At 47.5% G+C, this 23691-nt stretch overlaps 1 protein-coding gene across 2 annotated transcripts in view; it reads right to left on the bottom strand.

Moving 5' to 3' along the window:
- Nucleotides 1-23691, bottom strand: part of ITGB7 (integrin subunit beta 7) — a 47272-nt gene that overhangs the window by 12792 nt on the left and 10789 nt on the right. The window contains exons 1-7 of one of the 2 annotated variants that reach the window (XM_083490001.1): nt 20783-22084; nt 17143-17230; nt 15736-15809; nt 9180-9381; nt 6081-6251; nt 4324-4565; nt 2342-2500 (exon numbers count right to left, since the gene is read on the bottom strand). In XM_083490001.1, the coding sequence (XP_083346127.1) occupies nt 2342-2500; nt 4324-4565; nt 6081-6251; nt 9180-9381; nt 15736-15809; nt 17143-17227 (933 nt within the window). In that variant the 5' untranslated portion in view covers nt 17228-17230; nt 20783-22084. Of the gene's footprint in view, nt 1-2341; nt 2501-4323; nt 4566-6080; nt 6252-9179; nt 9382-15735; nt 15810-17142; nt 17231-20782; nt 22085-23691 lie in introns of those variants that run through there. The other variant, XM_083490000.1, reaches the window with a different exon arrangement.

The following is a 23691-nucleotide window of genomic DNA, read 5'->3' as shown; positions in this document are numbered from 1 at the left end:
CTAAAAGTTTGGTAGTTATTTTTCTCTTTGACATCTGGTGGGAGGGCGTTCCACAGGGTGGGTGCCACTACTGAGAAGGCCCTCTGCCTGGTTCCCTGTAACTTGGCTTCTCGCAGCGAGGGAACCGCCAGAAGGCCCTTGGCGCTGGACCTCAGTGTCCAGGCAGAACGATGGAGATGGAGACACTCCTTCAGGTATACTGGACCAAGGCTGTTTAGGGCTTTAAAGGTCAGCACCAACACTTTGAATTGTGCTCGGAAACATACAGGGAGCCAGTGTAGGTCTTTCAAGACCGGTGTTATATGGTCTCGGTGGCCGCTCCAAGTCACCAGTCTAGCTGCCGCATTCTGGATTAGTTGTAGTTTCTGGGTCACCTTCAAAGGTAGCCCCACATAGAGCGCATTGCAGTAGTCCAAGTAAGAGATAACTAGAGCATGCACCACTCTGGTGAGACTGTGGGCACGTAGGGTCTGTTGATCTGTCAAGCTCAGGAGTGTATAAACTGACTGGCAGCAGCTCTCTGGGTTCAGACAAGCCCTACCTGGAGATGTCAGGGAGTGAGCCCGAGACCTTCTGCCACTGAATTGTGGCCCATTTCAGCTAAATTTTGGGTTTCCTGTGCTGCTAAGAACACCAGATTCTGTCTCTAATGGCTCTTTGATCCTGGCTCCTGCTTTGCAGGCTGAAGGTCCCAGATCCAGCCCTTGGCACCTCCAGTTGAAAGGGCCTTTGATGGTAGGCCTTGGAGAGCCTGAGCCAAGCAATGGGGCTAACTAACTATGGGGCAGTTTCTAAATGGGCTCGGCCCACTATACCTGAAGGAGCGTCTCCACCCCCATCGTTCAGCCCGGACACTGAGGTCCAGCTCCGAGGGCCTTCTGGCGGTTCCCTCACTGCGAGAAGTGAGGTTACAGGGAACCAGGCAGAGGGCCTTCTCGGTAGTGGCGCCCGCCCTGTGGAACGCTCTCCCATGAGATGTCAAGGAAACAACTATAGTGGTACCTTGGGTTAAGTACTTAATTCGTTCTGGAGGTCCATTCTTAACCTATTTCTGGGTTTGTGGAGTCTGTAACCTGAAGTGTCTGTAACCTGAAGCATATGTAATCTGAGGTACCACTGTACCTGACTTTTAGAAGACTTCTGAAGGCGACTCTGTTTAGGGAAGTTCTTAATGTTTGATGTTTGGTAGCCACCCAGAGTGGTTGGGGAAACCCAGCCGGATAGGCGGGGTATAAATAATAAATTATTTATATAGTAGTAGTAGTAGTAGTAGTAGTAGTAGTAGTAGTAGGAACAGAAGCCATGCCTCCCTACTCTAAATCACTAGCTGCCAACTTTATTCAAAGCACACAAAACAGGGCATTCACAAGACTATTCTTTGTGCTGAATAAGCCAGCTTGGAATTGTTCCACAGCATTTACTCCCAATGTCCACACGAGATTTGATGTTACATAACACACCTGCCACCAAAAATGGCTCTTAACGTCTAGCTCTCTCTTCTGCAGCATCATGATTCTCTGCACTTCATTGGCTAGCACTGTTTGGGGAATGTGGGGCACCCCACAGGTAACCAATCAGAAACAGGTTCACACGCACCTCCTCCTTCCCCATTGGCCTCACAATCCCTTCCCTTCTCTCTTCCAGCTGGTCTCATTCAGAGCCAAGCCTGGTTATGATCACATGTAGTGGCAAAACCACTACAACCATCAGCAAAAGTGAGCGCGCATACTGCGATGAGGGAGGTGCTGTTGCGCTTGCAATGCCAACCACAGTGTTAGGAGGGTGGGTGCTTGGGTGAGAAGAAGGGAGGAAGTGGAGAGGTGCACACAAGATCAAGGGGGAAAGAAACAGAGGAGAAACCCACAAACCACCTAACCAACCTTAAGTAGCCAGGAAAGTGATACAACTGCACTGAGTCATTATCTCAAATTTCGTTTTCAATTCCAATACTGCTTGTGTGAATCTCAAAATCATAACCACCAGGACCTGGGTGCGGCCTGACCTTTCTGTTTCCCATAGACTCACAGAGTTGGAAGGGACCCGTACGGTCATCTAGTCCAACCCCCTGCAATGCAGCTGTCCCTTATGGGGCTTGAACCTGCAACCTTGGTGTTGTCAGCACCACGCTCTAACCAACCGAGCTATCCAGTTGACTTTCACTTGTGTAACTTCTTAACTGATGAAGAGTTCTAGAGAACTCAAAAAACTGGCCACATTTTTTTTGTGGTTCGGGGGTTGATCCTAATATAAACATCACCCAACTTGTTGTTTTCTTTTGTCTCCCGAGGCAATCTCTCTCCCTGCCTAACTTTGTTTTTCAAGAGGACCGTGAGAGACCTACGTATAGGTGGCTTTTCGTATATAGCCCTCTGGCATCCAAGTGGCAGCGGCCATCGTTGGGCATGTAGACCCCACCCAGCTTCCCATCTCCTGCCATGTGGAATGTGCCATCCGAAGTGAAGACCAAGAGCTTCGTCACATTGCGCCAGCCAATCTGCTCCTGGAAGAAGAGAGGGAAGTTACACTGCAGTTCCAACATGCAAGCCTTCCTCCACAGTTAGCCCAGTATTTTCTGCTTTTGGTAATCTGTACATGGGCAAGGGACGCGGGTGGCGCTGTGGGTTAAACCACAGAGCCTAGGACTTGCCGATCAGAAGGTTGGCGGTTCGAATCCCTGCGACGGGGTGAGCTCCCGTTGCTCGGTCCCTGCTCCTGCCAACCTAGCAGTTCAAAAGCACGTCAAAGTGCAAGTAGATAAATAGGTACCGCTCCAGCGGGAAGGTAAACGGCGTTTCCGTGCGCTGCTCTGGTTCGCCAGAAGCGGCTTAGTCATGCTGGCCACATGATCCGGAAGCTGTACGCCGGCTCCCTTGGCCAATAAAACGAGATAAGCGCCGCAACCCCAGAGCCGGCCACGACTGGACCTAATGGTGGTTGTTGTTTAGTTGTGTCCGACTCTTTGTGACCCTGTGGACCAGAGCACACCAAGCACTCCTATCTTCCACTGCCTCCCGCAGTTTGATCAAACTCACGCTGGACCTAATGGTCAGGGGCCCCTTTACCTTTACCTGACACAAAGGGCGCAAAGGGTTACACGAGAACATAGCATCTTTAGGTACCAGGTTAGCAGAACCAAAACTTCAAGATCTACAGCATTTACAGATTTCAACATTCAGGATTTTGCCAGTGACATTTGTCTTCAGTTTTTGGATTACAAATTTTGAAATTGGCTTCTTTTTATTGGCCAAACCAAAGTGGCTAAGCTTTGTTGCCTTCCCTATGTTGCTAGACTCCCAACTTCCATCATCCCTGACAACTGACCATGCTGGCTGCGAAAGATGAGAGTTGGATTCTGACAGCATTTAGAGGTTTCCCGCCACTAAGCTGAACAATTTAGGATTAAATTCATGAAATTTAAATTATATGGCAATTGTCGGACACAACCACCTATTGCACGTCAGCTGTCAAATACTGCTAAGTGCTGCTAATGACTGGAAGAAAACCAGCAGAGCTTCCAGGTTAGGAAACCCAATAGTATTGATCAGTAGGTAATTCAGCATCCCCTGACCTGGAAGTTGAACCCGAGATGAAATTTTCAGGTGGACCAACCCTGTATGAAATCTTCATTGCTATGGGCTGTTCCTTTGTACTGTTCTCATTTGCCCAGAGCAGACAGTGCACTATTTGAACATTCAGGCAGTTCCAGATGACCTGTTTCTTCAGCATTTATTCTGATTTGTTTACAGGGAGGCTAGAAGATGTTGCGTCAAAGCAAGTGTTGCCTCACACTTTCCACTGCATTTCTTTTTGCAGAAAGTCTGAACTTTTTGTTGTGCAAGACCTCCTGGTCAGCTTTCATTGGGAACTGTGAACTAATAATGAAAACAATGACTGTCTGGGAACGCCCTGAATGTATTATCCCGTGCCTCACAACTATATACAGTGGTACTTCAGGTTACATACGCTTCAGGTTACAGACTCCGCTAACCCAGAAATAGTGCTTCAGGTTAAGAACTTTGCTTCAGGATGAGAACAGAAATCGTGCTCCAGCAGCGTGGCAGCCCTTAGCTAAAGTGGTGCTTCAGGTTAAGAACAGTTTCAGGTTAAGTACGGACCTCCGGAACGAATTAAGTACTTAACCCGAGGTACCACTGTACAATAGGAAGATTAGCATAGTTTAGGGTTTGCACATGCTTGGGTTCACATATGTGTCTGCAGGCGCACAAACACATGCTCCTGTGCCTGCCTTATTGTCGTCAGGGCCTACGTTCCCTTCTCAGCCACGCACCTCCTCTATCAGCCATGCACATAAAGCCATCTCACCTTGCAAGCGACTGCCTGCATGATAGCGTCAAAGCCCCCTTCAGCCGGGTCCATGTTCCCAGATATACGCTGCTGGCTGACCCTGCTTTCGAACTCGCTGGCGTTGTCTGTGAGCGTCAGCACGTGCTGGTAGCTGAACGCCGACTGACAGGTCTCGTTTAAGTGAGGGCAGGGGTGTTGCCATTTGGAGGGTGCTGTGTTCACATAGGGAAGCACCGTCTTGTCAACAAAGGAGCCAAACCCTGCAACAAAGAAATCCTGCTGTTTCCCGTCATCTAACAGTGTGTTTGAAAGCCCATGCGGTGTCAAAGAGGCTCGGAAATAGGACTTGGGAAGGGTTCAGATCCACCACTCGGGCCATGATGGGCCGGTCGCCATATCTCTCTCTTTTAAAATTACGGTACAGTGGTGCCTCGCAAGACGAAATTAATCCATTCCGTGAGTCTCTTCGTCTAGCGGTTTTTCCTTCTTGCGAAGCAACCCTATTAGCGGATTAGCGCTATTAGCGGTTTAGCGGCTATTAAAGGCTTAGCGGCTTAGCGGCTAAAAGGCTATTAGCGGCTTAGCGGCTTAGAAAAAGGGGGGGAAGCAAAAAAAAATCGCAAGACTCGCAAGACTTATTCGTTTTGCGAAGCAAGCCCATAGGGAAATTCGTCTTGCGAAGCGCATCGAAAAACGGAAAACCCTTTCGTCTAGCGGGTTTTTCGTCTTGCGAGGCATTCGTCTTGCAGGGCACCACTGTAGTTTCCGTTTATTACTCACAAGTACACCTCTGCATCATAACTTTACATCTTACAATTATACATATTCGTGTTTTCGAAGTATGTTCATAATTATTATTATTATAGATCGGCAAGCATTACTGTACACAAAGAAGAAGAATATCATAATATTCCTCATAAATAAGTGACTTCCCGTCTCTTCCGTTTTATACTAATAAACTTATTGCCTATATTTATCCATTATCTTTTTATTTATAATATTTTCTTACGTATCAATTTTCCTTTTAAAATTGTTATCCACAAAAACTACTGGATTTTCTGGCGTATAAGACTACTTTTTAACCCAGGAAAATCTTCTCAAAAGTTGGGGGTCGTCTTATATGCCCGCTACAGCAGCAACTCCTGCAGCAACTCCCCACCAAAGGATAAAACGACAGCAAATTAAATGAGAGGACACCAAGCTCTCTAGATGAAGCAGAAATACGCTTGAAAATTGGCCCCAGAAGCCCCCGGCCACTGGGAAGTGGAGCGGATTTCTGAGCTGGACTGGAGACTGGTTTTTAAAATTTTTATTTGGTGTGTGTTGGAAGAGGGGTAGTCTTATACAGCGAGTATATCTCAAACTCTATATTTTAACTGGAAAAGTTGGGGGGTCGTCTTATACGCCCAGTTGGCTTATACGCCGGAAAATACGGTACTCAAAGGCCGTCACCGTTTTCAGACTGCAGCAATTACTCTTCAAGTGTTCCTTAAAACAGTTCCAATTTGAGACAAGCTCCTTTTGGGATTTATCTTTGATTCTTTCTGATAAGTAGTCTAACTCCGCCTACTCTGTTAGCTTTTCTATCCAATCAGATGTGGTGGGTATATATCTGCTTTTCCAATGTGTAGCTATTATAACCCTCGCAGCTGTGGTGGCATACAGAAAGATTTTCCTTGGGTTTTTTTAGGATATCCAAACTGATCGCCATCTCTCAGCCTAACCCACCTCCCAGCCCTGCAACTGCCACCATCACCACCATCACCACAGCATACCAATCTTCACTGAAGTGGTGACGTCACGTAGGGCAGCTAGCAGATGGTTCCCCAGCCGCTTGATGTTCTCCAGGTCGTCCTTCATGGAGTACGACAGGTCCATGAGATAGTACAGGTCCACGGGGTAACCTTCAGCCCGTCTGAAGCGCACCGTGACCCTCTGTTCCTCTCCTGTATGCACAGAGTAGGAAGGAAGAGGGAATCGAATCCTCAGTGCTACCAAGATACCGTCCGTATGCTTTCCAATGTTGTGAAGGAGTGCCGAGTCTCATTTTAGCCAGGGACTGGGAACCTGGGAAGTCCCAAGTGGTTGTTAGGTTACAACTCTCGACATCCATCATCATGGCCTGTCTGGGGCTGATGGGGGCAGGAGTCCAACAGCAACACCCAGAAGGCCACAGGGTCCCTCCAACCCTGTTTTCAGATCACTAGGCCAAGGCCGTTCTCAATGTATCTCTTCCGTCAGAGATGTACGCAAGCTATTAACAGAAGCAAGTGTCTCAATCGTGCCAGCACCACGATCTTTTAGATACTAGGCAAAACATTTTTCTTCAGCCAGATTTTAAATGGATTTTTTTACCAATTTAATTGGAGAGGTTTTAGCCTATTACGAGCCATTTGCTTGCTTCCTCTCCCTCAGCGCCCCCTCCCCCCCCGGCAGTGTTTATTTTATGCTGTGTATCACCCTGATACACGAGGGACATGGGTGGCACTGTGGGTTAAACCACAGAGCCTAGGACTTGCTGATCAGAAGGTCGGTGGTTCGAATCCCCGCGACAGGGTGAGCTCCCGTTGCTTGGTCCCTGCTCCTGCCAACCTAGCAGTTCGAAAGCATGTCAAAGTGCAAGTAGATAATTAGGTACCGCTCCGGCGGGAAGGTAAACAGCGTTTCCGTGCGCTGCTCTGGTTCGCCAGAAGCGGCTTAGTCGTGCTGGCCACATGACCTGGAAGTTGTATGCCAGCTCCCTCGCCCAATAAAGCGAGATGAGCACCGCAACCCCAGAGTCGGTCACGACTGGACCTAATGGTCAGGGGTCCCTTTACCTTTATCACCCTGAAATCCAGTATGATTAAAGTCTTTTAAATAAATAGAAATGTAATTTACAATTCCCACATCAGATCATGGTTTGGACATGTCCAAACCATGAACTCGCTTCCAAAAAAGTGGAAGGACTACAGTGTTCCAAGTAATTCCTAACAGCCTGATCACCACCAACAACATATATGCAATAATGAATGGGCATGTCCTTCTTATATCCAAAGCCCATTCTTTCCCTCAAAGGATTCTGGACATTGTAGTTTGTAAAGGGTCACTTGCAATTGTAACTCTGTGATGTGTAAACTATAGTGCCCAGAATTCTCTGAGGGAAAGAATGTGTTTCAAATGTGCTTTAATGCTATGGTGCTTACGAAGCCACAGATATGCAATGGACAGGAAAAAATAAACATCGTTTTGGGAGACTACAACTGCTATATTATTTTAAACTGTTTTCAATATTGTGTTTGAATTGTTTTAACCTGTCCTGGGACCTTACGGTGAAGTGCGGGTGATTAATAATAATAATAAATGATGAGTGCCTTGCATAAAGATTACATCCAACTCACATCAATAACACAAATTGCTGAAGGTTTGCCTATTTACAGTTGTGCTGGTGGCCCTAAAGCCGTTTCGAGTCGCAGGAAACAACTGAGGGATACACAACCCGAACTGGCAAAAGGAAGGCTGGAGAAAGCTGTGTGGATTCACTGGGCATGTTTAGCCTGGAGAAGAGGAGGTTAAGGGGTGATATGATAGCCATGTTCAAATATATAAAAGGATGTCACCTAGAGGAGGGAGAAAAGTTGTTTTCTGCTGCTCCAGAGAAGCGGACACGGAGCAATGGATCCAAACTACAAGAAAGAAGATTCCACCTAAACATTAGGAAGAACTTCCTGACAGTAAGAGCTGTTCGACAGTGGAATTTGCTGCCAAGGAGTGTGGTGGAGTCTCCTCCTTTGGAGGTCTTTAAGCAGAGGCTTGACAACCATATGTCAGGAGTGCTCTGATGGTGTTTCCTGCTTGGCAGGGGGTTGGACTCGATGGCCCTTGTGGTCTCTTCCAACTCTATGATTCTATGATTCTTTATTTCTTCCACATACATCGTATCGGTGAAGGAGGGAGGTCAGGAGAAGTTTAATCGAAGCTGGCCATGGCTCTGCCTTTGGATGCTGAACCAAGACAGGGAGCAAGTGCAGATTTCACAGAAGGAGAGAGGAGAAAGACAGTGCTTCTCCCTGAAGCATCCCTGCCAAACAGCCATCTCTCCCAGAATATTATTGAGAATGAGAATATTCTCTGCTAGAAAATTCTCCGGAGAACATTCTCTACAAACTGCAAATTCTAATGTAATAACTAGTTTTACAACCCACATTTTAAAAATTGAGTAAATTATAAGTCAAGCTGTGATGTTGCCAGTGTAAGTAATGAATAATTATTTTTTTGATCCAGTTACATTACTGGGCATTGTGTCATTCACCATCGGCAGTTCTGAAATGTAAGCTACAGAAAACATTCCCCCCCCCCCCCCCCCAGGTTTTAAAAATGCTATTCATTTAATTTGATGAGCATTTTTATATTCCTTTTTCTTTAAAAGCTACATTTCATACATACACAACATAATTCGAATTCAAAGTTGATGGTAAATATACGGATAGTGGCAGGCCCAGTGATTAAAGTGAGTCATTCACGCTGAATTTTCAATTTCAAGTTTGGTGCAAAAAATAATAATCTAAGAATGTGAATTCACTGCACTGCCCCATTGAGTAAAAGAATCTGTACAATTTTTGGTTGCCATCTGAACAAGTTAACCCATGAACAAACATGTATATTAACTAATTATATCGTTTTCAATGCATTAAAATCATTTTCAATGCATTAAAATTATATCATTTTCAATGCATGAAAATGAATATTCTCCTATTTTAAACGAAAATTCTCTAATATTCTCATTGATTGAGAATATTCTCGAGAATATTATTCTCGAGAATTTAACATCACTATCTCCCACCCACCCCAACACAACCCAAACTGGCAGAAGGCAGGCTGGAGAGAGGACCTACCAGGCCGAAGCTGAAGAGCAATTCTTTGCGGGGCGAGCTGAGTGAAGCTCTGGCGCTGGGTGCTGTTGCTCAGGGGCCTGTCCTCTAGCACACGCTGCCCGCTGTGCGGATCCATTATCTCACTGGGGAGGCAGCCACGACGCTCCAGCTCCACCCGAGGGGCACAGCGCTCCATGTCCGACTCACCTGCTTGCACAAAATCCTGGAGGGGGGGGGGAATGGGAAGCAGACAAGTTTCCAGCATGGAGAGCCAGTGTGGTGTAGTGGTTAAGAGCGGTGGACTCGTAATCTGGGGAACTGGGTTCGCGTCTCCGCTCCTCCACATGCAGCTGCTGGGTGACCTTGGGCCAGTCACACTTCTTTCAAGTCTCTCAGCCTCACTCACCTCACAGAGTGTTTGTTGTGGGGGAGGAAGGGAAAGGAGAATGTTAGCCGCTTTGAGACTCCTTAAGGGGAGTGAAAGGTGGGATATCAAATCCAAACTCCTCTTCTTATTGCTTCCATGCACACACGACCTTCTTTTGAAGGGGCAGGTGAGAAAGAACACATGGGAACAGGAACTGGAGCAAAGAGGACTCTCTCCAAATGGTCGCAAAAACGCATGGAACGCAGGGCAACTGATTCCTGACCATCCAACATGTTGACTGGGGCTGATGGGAGTTGGCAGTCCAGCACATACCGTATTTTTCGCTCTATAAGACGCACCTGACCATAAGATGCACCTCGTTTTTAGAGGAGGAAAACAAGAAACAAGAAAGCAATGCAAAGCCTCTTGAGCGAAGAGAAAGGAGCGCTCCCTCTTTGCTTAAGAGGCTTTGCATGGCTATTCCCGAAGCCAGATGAGCAAGGGGGATCGGTGCGCACCGATCCCTCTTGCTCTTCTGGCTTCTGGGATAGCTGCGCAGCCTCTTCAGGGCAGCGGGATGAAGGTTCCCCCTGCCCCGAAGAGGCTGTGCGCGGCTAAGCAAAAAGCTAGAACAGCGAGAGGGAGTGCTGCGCAGCGATCCCTCTTGCTGTTCTGGCTTCTGGGATAGCTGCGCAGCCTGCATTCGCTCCATAAGATGCACACACATTTCCCCTTACTTTTTAGGAGGGGGAAAGTGTGTTTTATAGAGCGAAAAATACGGTAAACTAAAAGAAGAATGGGGCACCTATGGCCCTCAAAAAAGTTGCCAAATCTCAGTCAACATGGCCAATGGTGAGGGGTGATGGGAACTGTAGTCTAGCAGCATCTGGAAGGCCACAGGTTCCCCATTCCCAAAACTTTCAAAAAAGTATGGTTTACATTTTTAAAATTCAATCATATATTCATAGCAATGTCTCAGTAAATTGGTTTTCGCTCCATGGTTGTGAGTGGCATACTTACACCTTTGCCATGGCTGGACCATTTACCGGGGAAATTTGACCCGTAGGGGTGCTGGGGGACCAATCTGTTATCCCATTCCCTGGCAGACTTATGGTATCCGAGGGATTCCTGAATGCCCTGGGGATTTTCTGGCCAGTAAGACGGATGCTCCTGCCAAGGACCTAATCTTACTACGGAATAGCAAGAAAATCAATGGGATCACTCCTCTGACACTGTAGAGCTCAGGGTTTTCCAGTGAACTTCAGACAATGAAGCAGGCTGGGCGACAGCTGGAGCATATCACAAATCTTTTAACAAAGCCAGCCAAACACAGGCTGGAGCACATGGCGGTGGCTAAAATGCGGTGGTGGCAAAGAAAAACGACTTCTCAGCCACCACTGCATCCAGCATGGCTCCTCAGAGTGATCAAGGAACTAGTGAAACCTGGGTCGGAATCTGTAACTTCTTAACCCTCCGAGACTTGCTGCAACTAGCTTGCAAGGGATTTGTTCATCTTCACTCTCCCTTTGAAACTGCTGTTAGTACCATTTCAGAAGATCCGTCCAGAACCAGTGGTACCAAATAGTATGGGAAACAGCCTTACTAGAAAAATTAACCAATAAACTGAAACTGACATGGGGACAAACAGAAGAAGATGCCTTTACCCCGTATGGCTCCCCTTTATCACATACACTGCCCAACAAGACAATGATAATTATCCACCAACAGCATACAAATCAATATGGCTAACCTGATCCAAAACACCCACCCACCCCACTCACACATGAAAACAAAGACCACCACAGCCAACTACAAATGAATAACCACACCCTAGGCCAACCCCAACCTCTGTCACCACTGAAGGAACACAAGAGAACAGCGGAGAACCTGCACAAGCAACGCTGACACCAAACCCCACGTACATTAAGCAAAATAGAAACATCGCCACCCGACCCCACCCATCTTCCCCCCTCCACCCCACCCCCCTTTTCTTCCTAATGTCTCAAAAAATGAAACTGATTTGTAAAAATGTTACGTGGAAAAAATACAAGAGAGAGACATTACACATACTTCTGTAAATCAAGAAAATCTTTAATAATAATTAAAAAGAGATGCATCCAGAAAACCATCTACTTCTGTTGTTTAGGATCAATGGCAGTTTTAACAGCCTGACAGTGCTTGAAATCGAGTACTGCCAACTGCTTGCTCTTTCAGCCTTTGCACAATGTAGCTTATTAGAGCTTGACGGCAGAGAAGAGAAGAGAAGAGTTTGGATTTGATATCCCACTTTATCACTACCTGAAGAAGTCTCAAAGCGGCTAACATTCTCCTTTCCCTTCCTCCCCCACAACAAACACTCTGTGAGGTGAGTGAGGCTGAGAGACTTCAAAGAAGTGTGACTGGCCCAAGGTCACCCAGCAGCTGCATGAGGAGAAGCGGAGACACGAACCTGGTTCACCAGATTACGAGTCTACTGCTCTTAACCACACTGGCTCTCAAACTAACCTCTCTCAGAGGTTAGTTTGGTTGGTACAGGAATGGCAAATGCCTCATAGTGGATGGCCCCACCTGCTGTGAAAGCCGTGGTGGTGCCCCCCCCATTGGGGATCTCCCTATATTACTGTACTCAATATGCAAACTACAGAATCACACTTTTATCACAGTCGTCATCAGCCGTCGTCCACCTGCTTAGAAGCACATGGCAATGAAGGAACCACCATTGTCTCGTGTGGCACTGCAGGAGCTCCTCTGCAGTAAAAGCAACAACGGCTGGACCCCTTCCCCCCTCTACTCTTCTCCCAACCCACTACCAAAATTGACCAAACATGCAGAAAGGCAGCCGCCATCGCCTTATCAGTTGAGCGGCAGTGGTTTCCTGTTTTATAGGTGAAAAAACTGCAGGCCCGCATGCTGCTTTGTCTTTGAATTGCTGTTGCAGCCAGATAAACGATTTACCCCCCTACCCATCCTATGGGGTGCTGAGATCAGTCTCTTTTCCACACACACCATAAGACAGAAAGTGCAATGCACACCTCAGGCTATCAGGGTCACCATCCCAGCAGCTGCCCAGGCTAACGCCCCTTTTAGTGGGCGCAATGCCCACCCCTCAGAGCCTGCTGGTCCTGATAGTCACCGTCCTTCTCCTTCCTGCAGTCATTGTTCTGCTCACCTGCCCTCTCTACTCATGCAAGCAGCGACAAGGAAGAAGATGGAACAGTGTGTACAGCACTGGCAGCCCCACTTCAAACAGGGAAAGCTTCAGAAAAGGGCAAGCAAAATGATCAGGTGGGTCTGGCATCTCCATGAGGAAAAGTTGTAGCATTTAGGGGGGTTTATTGGAGGTTTATGGGACGCGGGTGGCGCTGTCGGTTCAACCACAGAGCCTAGGACTTGCTGATCAGAAGGTCGGCAGTTCGAATCCCTGTGACGGGGTGAGCCCCGTTGCTCGGTCCCTGCTCCTGCCAACCTAGCAGTTCGAAAGCACGTCAAAGTGCAAGTAGATAAATAGGTACCGCTCCGGCGGGAAGGTAAACAGCGTTTCCGTGCGCTGCTCTGGTTCGCCAGAAGCGGCTTAGTCATGCTGGCCACATGACCCGGAAGCTGTACGCCGGCTCCCTTGGCCAATAAAGCGAGATGAGCGCCGCAACCCCAGAGTCAGCCACGACTGGACCTAATGGTCCCCTTTACCTTATTGGAGTAAGAGGTAACACAATAGAAGCTTACAAAGTTGTGGCCCAAGATAAAGATAAAGAACTGTAAGAAGAAAGGAGGGCAGGGAGGAGGCCTTGAAGTTAGGCCATCAATAGTTAGCAGCACCCTAAACAGCAGCCTGGGCAGAAACAGGAGCCACCTTGTGGCAACACCCACCCAGTGAGATGTGGCATATTCCTTTTAAAATTACAGTAATTATTCCATAATTTGCATGAACTTAGTATATGCAAATGCTATGCAAATCTGCATCTTGTATGGGGTGGGCAGGGCGAGGCATTCTCTCCTTTTTTACTGATGCATACATGGCCAAATTCCCAGTAGTGATGTATGGAAGTGAGAGCTGGACCATAAAGAAGGCTGATCGCCGAAGAATTGATGCCTTTGAATTATGGTGCTGGAGGAGACTCTTGAGAGTCCCATGGGCTGCAAGAAGATCAAACCTATCCATTCTGAAGGAAATCAGCCCTGAGTGCTCACTGGAAGGACAGATCCTGAAGCTGAGGCTCCAATACTTTGGCCACCTCATGAGAAGAGAAGACTCCCTGGAAAAGACCCTGATGTTGGGAAAGATGGAGGGCACAAAGAGAAGGGAACGACAGAGGACGAGATGGTTGGACAGTGTTCTCGAAGCAACCAGCATGAGTTTGACCAAACTGCGGGAGGCAGTGGAGGACAGGAGTGCCTGGTGTGCTCTGGTCCATGGGGTCACGAAGAGTTGGACACGACTAAACAACAACAACACATGCCCAAATGTGCAGCATGCGCAGCAAAGTTAGTCCTATGCCTACCTTTCTTTTAGGAAACTGGTTCCTTTTAGAAACAAAACCGTTAAGATCAGAAAAGCCTGAGAGATCCAGGAGAGGGTTTATCATTAAACCAATTATAATGGTTTTAAATCTATGTCTGATCGAAGGATCTCTCTCTCTCACCACCCTCAATGCGCCGCCGCTGTTAAAAACTCACAAGGCAATTTACAGTAACGAAAGTGGCAAGGCATGTGCGCACATGTACAATTCATAAAAATTAAGCTTCAGCCTGAACGCAAACATCTGGGCAGGATGTGGTGAGCGACTCTTTCCCTCATGGCTAGCAGGGCACCTGGCTGGCTTTCCGGCACTGGGAGGATGAACAGTGGGTAGTGAGAGTAATAGTTATTTTCAAGGAAGTGTGGTTTTGGGGTTTGGGGTTTTTTGAGGGGGTGGTACTGAGTGTGGGGCCCCAGCTCTACAGGGTAGGAGGGTGGAAGGGCACGGGGCCTTTATCATTTCAGCAAAGAGGGTTCTGGGAAAGATTTCCTGAGACAAGGTGAGGTGTTTCCCCCTCCCCAGATGAGACTCGCCAAGCCTGCCATGTTAAGAGAGAGCCAGGGCTACGGGTGATGTCAGCGGAGGGATATTATTACAGTTTTATGGCCTGCTGCCCTGTGGGCGGACAGGAAACGGTTGTCTTGCGGTGCTGTGCTAAAATGCGTACACTGATCCTGTTAGGAAGTGATATGTTGGGTCCTCATCAGCTGCCTTGTGAACGTGAGGTAGGACAGTCAGTTACAGAGAGTATCATCGTAAGACTTAGTGATGCTATGGGAGCCAATGTACTAAACAAACTTCTTTTCTCTCTCTCTCTCTCTCTCTCTCACACACACACACACACACACACACACAAAATTCTACCATCTGTCCCAGAAGGAAGCTGTGCTCCCTAATTCTCTCCTCCTCTGTCTCTGTACATACACACACACACACAGCTCTGTACGTGCTCAGAGGCACTCTTTATATCATTATATGGTATATATTCCTTCACATCTGCTTCTTTAAAGAAGGGGCTTCAAGAGCCTCAAATTTCCAGAGTGCTGCTGGTTTAGATTCTTGCTGACTCAGTACACGACCTTCTCTTGCACAGTTTAAGAGAAAGTCTGTGCGAGAGAAACCACAGTGAAAGGACAAGGGGTGAGTCAGAGGCCAGGCTGGTAGCTTGCCACCTCCAGATGCTGCCATCTTCAAGGATATGTTTCGCCTCTTTTGCCAATGGGCACAACTGCTTGGACCAGGAGAATTATCCTGTGCAATCAGGAGTCCAAAATCTTTGCCTGTCAACCCACCAAGGCTTGCAGATCAAGCAAGGAAGAGGAGGTTGCAAGACAGGAAAGTGGCAACAGGCTTCAGATGGCTCAAGCAAGAAACCAAGTTTGCTGCCACATATCAGGTGGTGGGGTGGTCAGAAATACCTATGTCCCCCCACCAGCTGGCTGGAGAAAAGGGTGCCACTGCACATGCACAGAGTACCTTTGTGTCAGTATTAAAGGAATAAAAGCCACACGTTTGGGTGTTTCAAGTCCTGTGTAGTCAGTCCACCCACCCAATGCTTTAAATAAAACACATTAACAGCAAATTAAGCTCTGAGGTGCCAACCCTGGGGAAAAGGATTCCTTGGTCCCCCAAAGGATATGCTAGAGTTAGACTGAGGGAAAAGGAAAATGACACAGGCTTCTGTGATATTCACCAGTTGTTTGCACCAGGCACAGCTGGGATGGGAACGGATGCACTCGTGGCAGGAGGGATGAGGCTGGCATGAACCTGCAAAGGAAACACAGGTGGGCTAATGCCAGATTTCAGCCTGCAATCTCTCTCTCTCTCCCACTGTCCTCTGCTGAGACACCTGACAGTCCCCAGGCAGTCTGGTTGGCCAGTCTGGCTCTATCTCCTCTTCCAAACCCATTGTTGGGAAGCTGCTAAACCTCATGAACACGCAGTCAGACAATCCCCAAGCACAGGACAATAATCCCCTCCCTCACTTATGCGCTAGTGAGCTCCATTGAATACAATGGAGATTAATTCTGATTACTATTATTTAATTTATATACCACTTTTATGCCGAAATGACTTCTAACTATACAGTTAATTAGCCACTCTGAGCCCGGCTTCGGCTGGGGAGGGCGGAATATAAATAAAAATTTATTATTATTATTAATCCACAATTAAAATGCTCAACAACATTAGGGGGTTAGTCATACTTACCTTTCCTCTGCTCTTTCTATCGCACCCCCCTTTCCCCCTTTTCTTTGGAGCTTTCCCTGCAGAAACCCATTCTTTAAAGCTCAATCAGAGCAAACAGCAATTAGCTGAAACCCCGAATTTATGTTTGCTTCATTTGAGCAGTAAAAAAACTGCTCAGACACAGAGCTTTTAAGCATGGACCAGTGCCTGGAATGAGCGGGCCAAATGGTAAGTGTAGTTAAGCCCTAAGACATCTCAAATTAAAATGTACCATAAAACAGTTAAAAAGCATAACAATCAAAGCAGTAAAAACAAGCCACAAGTTCAAATTAGGGGAACCCTTGCTTAAAAATTTTGCTGGAGCCTCTTGTATTTCAGCAGGGAAGGCATTCAACAACACTGGTGTCACCACTGAAAAGGCCCTGTCTCCATGTTACCACAAGTAGATTATCATCAGGCCATGGCAAAACCAACCAGATTCCATTAGCTGATTGCAGGCAGTGAAGAGGAATATGGTTTTTCAGGTAACCTGGTCCAGAGTTACTTAGTGTGCAAGTAGCAGTGCCTGAAAATTGGCTTGGTGGCTAACAGGCAGCTAGCACGGATCCCTCACACTAGTATGATATCTGCCTGAGAAGAAGCCCCACTCACCACTGGGGCTGCAACCAGCTGCAGTCTCTGGACCAAAGACACAGAGGATACCTTCCAACATTTCTCCAATGAAAATAGGGACATCTTAAGGAAAAGTGGGACATTCTTGGATCAAATCAGAATCCAGGACGGCTTCTGAAAATCCAGGACCTTTCCTGGAAAACAGGGACACCCGGAGGGTCTGCTGCACTGCCAGCTAAAAGGTTGAAACTCTGACACTCTCCCCCTCTCCACATGTGCAAAGCCCATCTCTCCACTTTACCTGTATCCAGCATCTTCTCTGCATGTACCATTGTAAGGAGAATAAACAGAAGCCACAGTCTCACAGTCCATCCAGTGGGAAGCATAGCCTGGTAAGCAAGATTAAAAAGCAGAGTGGGGTTGTTAGGGGAAATTGGAGAAGGAGATGCTGTTCTCTTCCTCTTGTACAGAAAAGGATAGCTGGATTACTGTTGGGCGAAGGGCGGGGGCAGTATTGTGGGCATGAGTGGAGCCTAAGTCCCGTGGTGGTTGAGCATACGCTATGCATGTTGTACAAGGTCCCAGGTTCAATCTGTAGATCTCTGGGAATCCAAAGGATCCGGGCACTACCAAGTGATATGGAAGACCTCTGCCTGGGGTCCCTGGAGAGAGGCCACCAATCAGAGTAGACAATAAAAAGATAAAGGGGCCCCAGACCATTAGGTCCAGTTGTGACCGACTCTGGGGTTGTGGCGCTCATCTCGCTTTACTGGCCAAGGGAGCCAGCGTACAGCTTCCGGGTCATGTGGCCAGCAGGACTAAGCCGCTTCTGGCGAACCAGAGCAGTGCACGGAAACGCCGTTTACCTTCCTGCCGGAGTGGTACCTATTTATCTACTTGCACTTTGACGTGCTTTCGAACTCCTAGGTTGGCAGGAGCAGGGACCGAGCAACGGGAACTCACCCTGTTGCGGGGATTCGAACCGCCGACCTTCTGATCGGCAAGTCCTAGGCTCTGTGGTTTAACCGACAGCGCCACCTGCGTACCATGGAGTAGACAATACTGGATATTTATATATATATGTATCCCACACTTCCTCCCAAAGGAGCCGAAGGTAGCAAACACATCAGTAAGTAAAAAGGTAAAGGTACCCCTGCCCGTTCGGGCCAGTCTTGCCAGACTCTAGGGTTGTGCGCTCATCTCACTCTATAGGCCGGGAGCCAGCGCTGTCCGCAGACACTTCCGGGTCACGTGGCCAGCGTGACAAGCTGCATCTGGCGAGCCAGCGCAGCACACGGAACGCCGTTTACCTTCCTTGCACCCGGAGGTGCTTTTGAACTGCTAGGTTCAGGCGCTGGGACCGAACGACGGGAGCGCACCCCGCCGCAGGGATTCGAACCGCCGACCTTTCGATCAGCAAGTCCTAGGCGCTGAGGCTTTTACCCACAGTGCCACCCGTGTCCCTTAAACACATCAGTAAGAAACATCTAAAAACAATCAACGTTTGGAAGTGTTGGGTGGCTGGACAGACAAATAAAGTGGCCACAAAACATAAGGAAGCTTCCAAGATTCCTATGAATGTTGGTTCTACAGCTGAGTCCAATGACCCTCTCACACATAAGGCTTATATCTGTGCCACTGTCACTTTTTAACGCAACAGTGGAACTGTAGCCTGCATTTATAACATTGGCACATGAGGTCTGCCACGTGAGAAGCTGGACTGTGACCACAGCTGCAGGATGGCTGGGCATATTAACCTGAAACAGAGGTGTATTCAGAGGCATACCTAAGGCTTGGTGAAACCAGCCCCCAGCAGGGGTGCAGACCCAGAGGGGTGTGCGTTCAAAAATCACCCCAGAAATCTGTCTCCGGTTATCTGTGAGAGTATTATAGACAAGAGCTGTATGGGAAAGCGCCCTATTAGAAAAGTTGACCAACAAACAAGCTAGCACGGGGACAAGCAAAATTGGAAACCTTCCCCTCAGTACGGTTCCCCTTTATCCAGTGCTTTTTTCTGGGGGGGGCGTAGGGGTACACATACCCCCTAAACATTTTGTGAATCTTTGTGCTTTTGTCCATTTACTGTAGTTATTTTTCCTGATCTGAACTATAAAATGGTAATTTTTCTGGAGTCAAAATGAGAGTATGCCCAGGCATAGGCAAACACGGCCCCCCAGATGTTTTAGGACTACAACTCCCATCATCCCTGACCACTGGTCCTGTTGGTTAGGGATGATGGCTAAAAACATCAAAAACATCTGGAGGGCCGAGTTTGCCTATGCCTGCTTTATCACATACATAGCCACAACCGATCCCCGCCCCCCCCCACCAACAGCATACAAATCAATATGGCTAACCTGACCCCACAACCTAGCCCCCCCCTTTACAAACAAGCCACACTGCAATCAACTGAACACAGCCAAGCAGGTTCAGGGGACCCCCCCCCCCAAAAAAACCCTACGCTAAGACTTTAGGCAAGAGAATGAAAGAACAACAACCTCCCAATCTCCCTTCCTTTCTTTTTCCGCAACTGCAAGCCGTCTGTGACAAAAAAAGTGTCTCTCGCTAAATGTAAATGAACTGTGAAAAAGACTCTATGAGTTGGAAGTGGAGACAATAGATGTACCTTTCGCTGCATCTGTTTTGTAACACACACAAAAAATCCTTAATAAAAACTATTTTAAAAAGAAAAGAAAAAGCTGAGTAGGAAAGCTGAGCAGTAGGAGAAATGGCAAGAAGGTTCGAGACTGGCGTGCATGACGCAAATATGTGCATATACAACGTTGCTGTTGTGGTGAGATCAAATGTGGGAGAATCTTTCTGTGCTTCTTGCAACGCTGCACAAAGACGTGCAATTTTTTCCCACCCTTCCATCTTGCATCACCCTCAATGCAGACACTTCAAATACTTGGGTTGCGTAAATTTTTGTAATTTCTAATGTGCAGTGGCGTAGCGTGGGGGTGCAGGGGGGGCCGGCCGCACCGGGCTCAACATCTGGGGGGGGGGCGCGCTCGCACTTGCAGCTCTCTGCCCCTACCTGGCTCACTCACTCTCTCTCACTGCAGTGCTGGCTGTGCGAATCCGATCCGAGCCGCTGGGTCGCCGCCCACTGTGGAGGGGGTGGGTGCCAGGCGTGCGGTGCGGAGAGAGAGCGAGGGACTATCTGGGGGAGGGACAGTGCAGCGGCCGCCCAGTGCAGCGCTGAGTGCGGGAGAGAACCACACCAGGCCAGACCAGGCAGCAGCAAGAAGAAGCTGGCAGCGGCGGCAGGTTAGGGGTTAGGGGGCGCAAATTACTTGCCTTGCCCCGGGTGCTGACAACCCACGCTACGCCACTGCTAATGTGGCTATTGCAGTAATGGGGGGGGTTAAGGGGGGGCACCAATACAGCTACTTGCCGAGAGCACAAGGGATCCTAGGTTTGCCTCTGGGTATGTTGTGTCTTTAAAATTTCTCATTATGAAGCAAGATTTGGGGATCCCTTGCTCGTAAAAGCACTATCCCAAGACAGGTTATGTGTGCAAACCATTTGAGCAAAATACATGCTGGTAAGACACATGTTTGCAATCTAAATCTGATCTAAATTCTGGAAAATTCTGCAAAGCTATGAAAAACAATGGCACTTCAAAACTTAATTGCCTTTCTGAGCAACACACTGTTTACAACTTGTGAGTAAAAACACACATTTCTACAGAAGACACTGTTTATGAGTAAAACCATGCCTTCAAAACAAGCGATGACCTCCATCTATTACACGGATTAGTCATTCTGTGCTGCCTGCTCAGAGATAAAGAAAGTTCGTGAAATCTTATTCTTTCACAATTTGACTCGGAGGTGGCGAAAGATAAAGAAACGGCAACCTGAACTATTCTAGCCGAAGCGTTCCTGGAGCATAAAGTGTTTGATTTCCACAGATACTTGAGGAAAAGATCTCAAACCTACCTTGAAGCTGACTTGGCTGCCGGTCACAACTGTCCGTGGCAAAGTTCAGTGGCAAGGGAGCTATGCACTCTGAGGCAGTGGAAGCCGTTCTCAGGCCAACTCCAGAATTTCAGAGGCTGTGCTTCCCCTCTAGAGGTAACCAAGGAACATCGAACCCTGCAAGATTATCTCAAGACAACCCCTCCCTTCCTGTGAAGAAAGGGCAAGCCCAACAGTATGCAGCTAGCTTGTTTCTGCCTCAGCTACAAAAATATATTGGGGAAAATAATCAACTGCCTGCAGTTTCAGAGAGGGTGCACAGAGGCAGCGTACTAATCTATCTCATGCACACCCCTGTGTGTCTCCACCCTCTGGAACTCAAGGCACGGGTTTTCCCAAGTGAATCGCCTTGATTCAAAGAACTGACCAGCCCCAGACCTGCTTAGTTTCAGCAAAGTGCCTTTGGACCAGAACTGAGGAACCTGTGCTACCCCCTCCAGATATTGTTAGCACTCCATCTCCCATCATCCCTGGTCAACATTGGCTGTGATAGATGGAGAGGGTAGGAGTTGGAGTCAAGCAAGGTTCTGAAATAAAAAATTTAAGGTTATATATATATATTCATAAATGTGCTGGCCAGGCGCACACATGGATATGTGGACCACATGTCTGGAGCAGCCCAGGAAGACCGTCCTGAAACCATTTTGACTCCCAAACTGACCAAATGTTTTCTCTGCAAGGAAGGAGGGGGTGAGGGAACCTTCCCATTGTCTCAGGAATTGGGTAATCACCATCTCGGGAAATGCAATCAGATAAGACATTATCAGATAACCTGGCAGACAGGAAAAACAACAACATTCAAATTTCTGTTGTAGACCGCCTTTTCTGTGATGTAGGTGTGATGTTTGTGGGGGGGGTGGTCTTGGGTTACACCCCTTCTGTGATGTATGTATGATGTATGGAGGGGTGGTCTTGAGCTCCAGGGCAGGGAATTTAAAATGCCTATATAAGGGCAGGCACACCTTGGTTCTGGGTCCTCCTGCGTGTGAAGGGAGCACCCTGTTGCAACAGCGTTAATAAAGATCAGGCTTACTAGCGGCTTTGCTTCTCAATATCCTCTGGTTGGCCTCTGTTATTTTCTCTGACCGATGGAGAACCTGCAAAGGACTCTATAAGGGCTCTTGTGTCCCCCATAAGGGAATAAGGGCAGATTTTTGTTTATTACAGCTCAGACCATGTCCTTAGATGTTCTTGAGGTGGGGAGATGGATGCTTTGGCATCCAAAGGAGCACATGGCTGAGAGCTTTTCTAACCTCTGTTGGCTGCCTGACAGTGAATCCACTTTGAATCCACTTCACATTGTTATGTGGACGTGAGGGTATTTTGGGAAATGATGTATAATGAGATAAAAAAAGGTGTTTGAAGTGATAACGCATTCCAATGGTGGGCGGGGCCACAGGTAAAAGTGGGTGGAGCAAAGAATGCAAATTTTCACCTCTGTACAGTAAGCCGGTTTCGACAAGTAGCCCTTTCTGTGTGCAAGGGAGAAACACCATCAGATTTCAAGGACGCATTCTAGCCAAGCAAAAACACCCAACAAGGGTGAAATGCAGGGCTGGTGATGGGGTGTGTCTAGGGGAAAAGGGGAATCCAATAGGCCAGATGGAGAGGACCGCATGGCCCCATTTCTCCCCCCAGGCCTGAGATTTCCACATTGTTATGTAGCTCAGCATATCATGAGGCTCAAAGCAAGGGTGTGGGCGTTTCATTCATCTAGGGTGGTGGTGGTGGAACCGTTCGGCTGGCTCAGTTTTGAGAAAAGCCCAACACCACCTCATGTCTCCATATAAACCAAATCAAACAAAAAGTTGCATAAATTTCCACTGTGTTGCTCTCCTTATAAGGACTTCTTTTGCCTGAGATCGACGCGTGGTTACAAGATGCACCGCAATCAGTTCACATCTGCTGTTGCTGTGTAGCATCAGGCCCAACAAACAAAAGAACGAAACAAAAGAAGCTCCCATGCAAGGAAGCCCAGAGTACAATAGAGTCCAGGGTTGCTTATCTGATGCATCTAATTTGCCCAATGTCAAAGAGACTTTGCAGGTTTTCAGCGCTTCAAAAACCTGCAAAACGTGTTTGGCCAGATAACTGTGCTGTTCCTTGCACGAGTGAAGAAAGCTGGGAAATAGTGTGAGCTAACAACCCATCTTTTCTTCAATTTTAACACAGAAGGCTTTCATCATGATCAACCTTCCAGCTTCTGCTAGTTCCCTCTCACATCTCCCACTTTCCAATACTCAAATAGCATTAAATAACCCCTACGCCCACCATATAAAACTGTAGCTTACAAGAGAACAAAAACAAGACGACAGAACAGCATGTACTGCATCTATAAGAAAAACAACAACAAAATGACACACACACACACCAAATGACATCCAAGTCTATTCAGAATTGTTCTTCCCGTCTCTGTGGTGCCTTGTAGATCTTCTGATAACTTGTACCCCTCACCCCGTACGTGATTTACTCCAGGTCCCCATCACATTGCTGAGGTTGCCGGAAATCAGCTTGTTACTGTGCCCAGGGTTCAAGTTCCTTGATGTCACCTGTCCCTCCTAGATGGCTGGCCATTTGATGCTGACACAGTGCAGGGCTTCTACTTTAATTGCCCTTGTGGGTCTTGCTGAGCAATCATAAATATGCACCTGGTCATTTGACTGCAATTGCTTTAAGTTCTTTTGAGCCTCTGCCATGATATGCCTTTTGTTTTCCTTTCAGTCTATCCAAATAAATAAAATGAATAAAAATAAAATAAACCTTTATTGTCACTACACCACCTGTGTGCAGTGAAATTAAATGAGGGCTCCCCCCCCCCTATACACTCAAGTCTTGTTCGCGCTCTGTGTGCTTGTCGGAAGTCAATTGCA

This window comes from Podarcis liolepis (assembly GCF_965112155.1).
Source record: "Podarcis liolepis genome assembly, chromosome: 2".
NCBI lineage: Eukaryota > Metazoa > Chordata > Lepidosauria > Squamata > Lacertidae > Podarcis > Podarcis liolepis.
The sequence above is the reverse complement of the archived record's forward strand: the minus strand, read 5'-3'. Positions and strand labels throughout refer to the sequence as shown.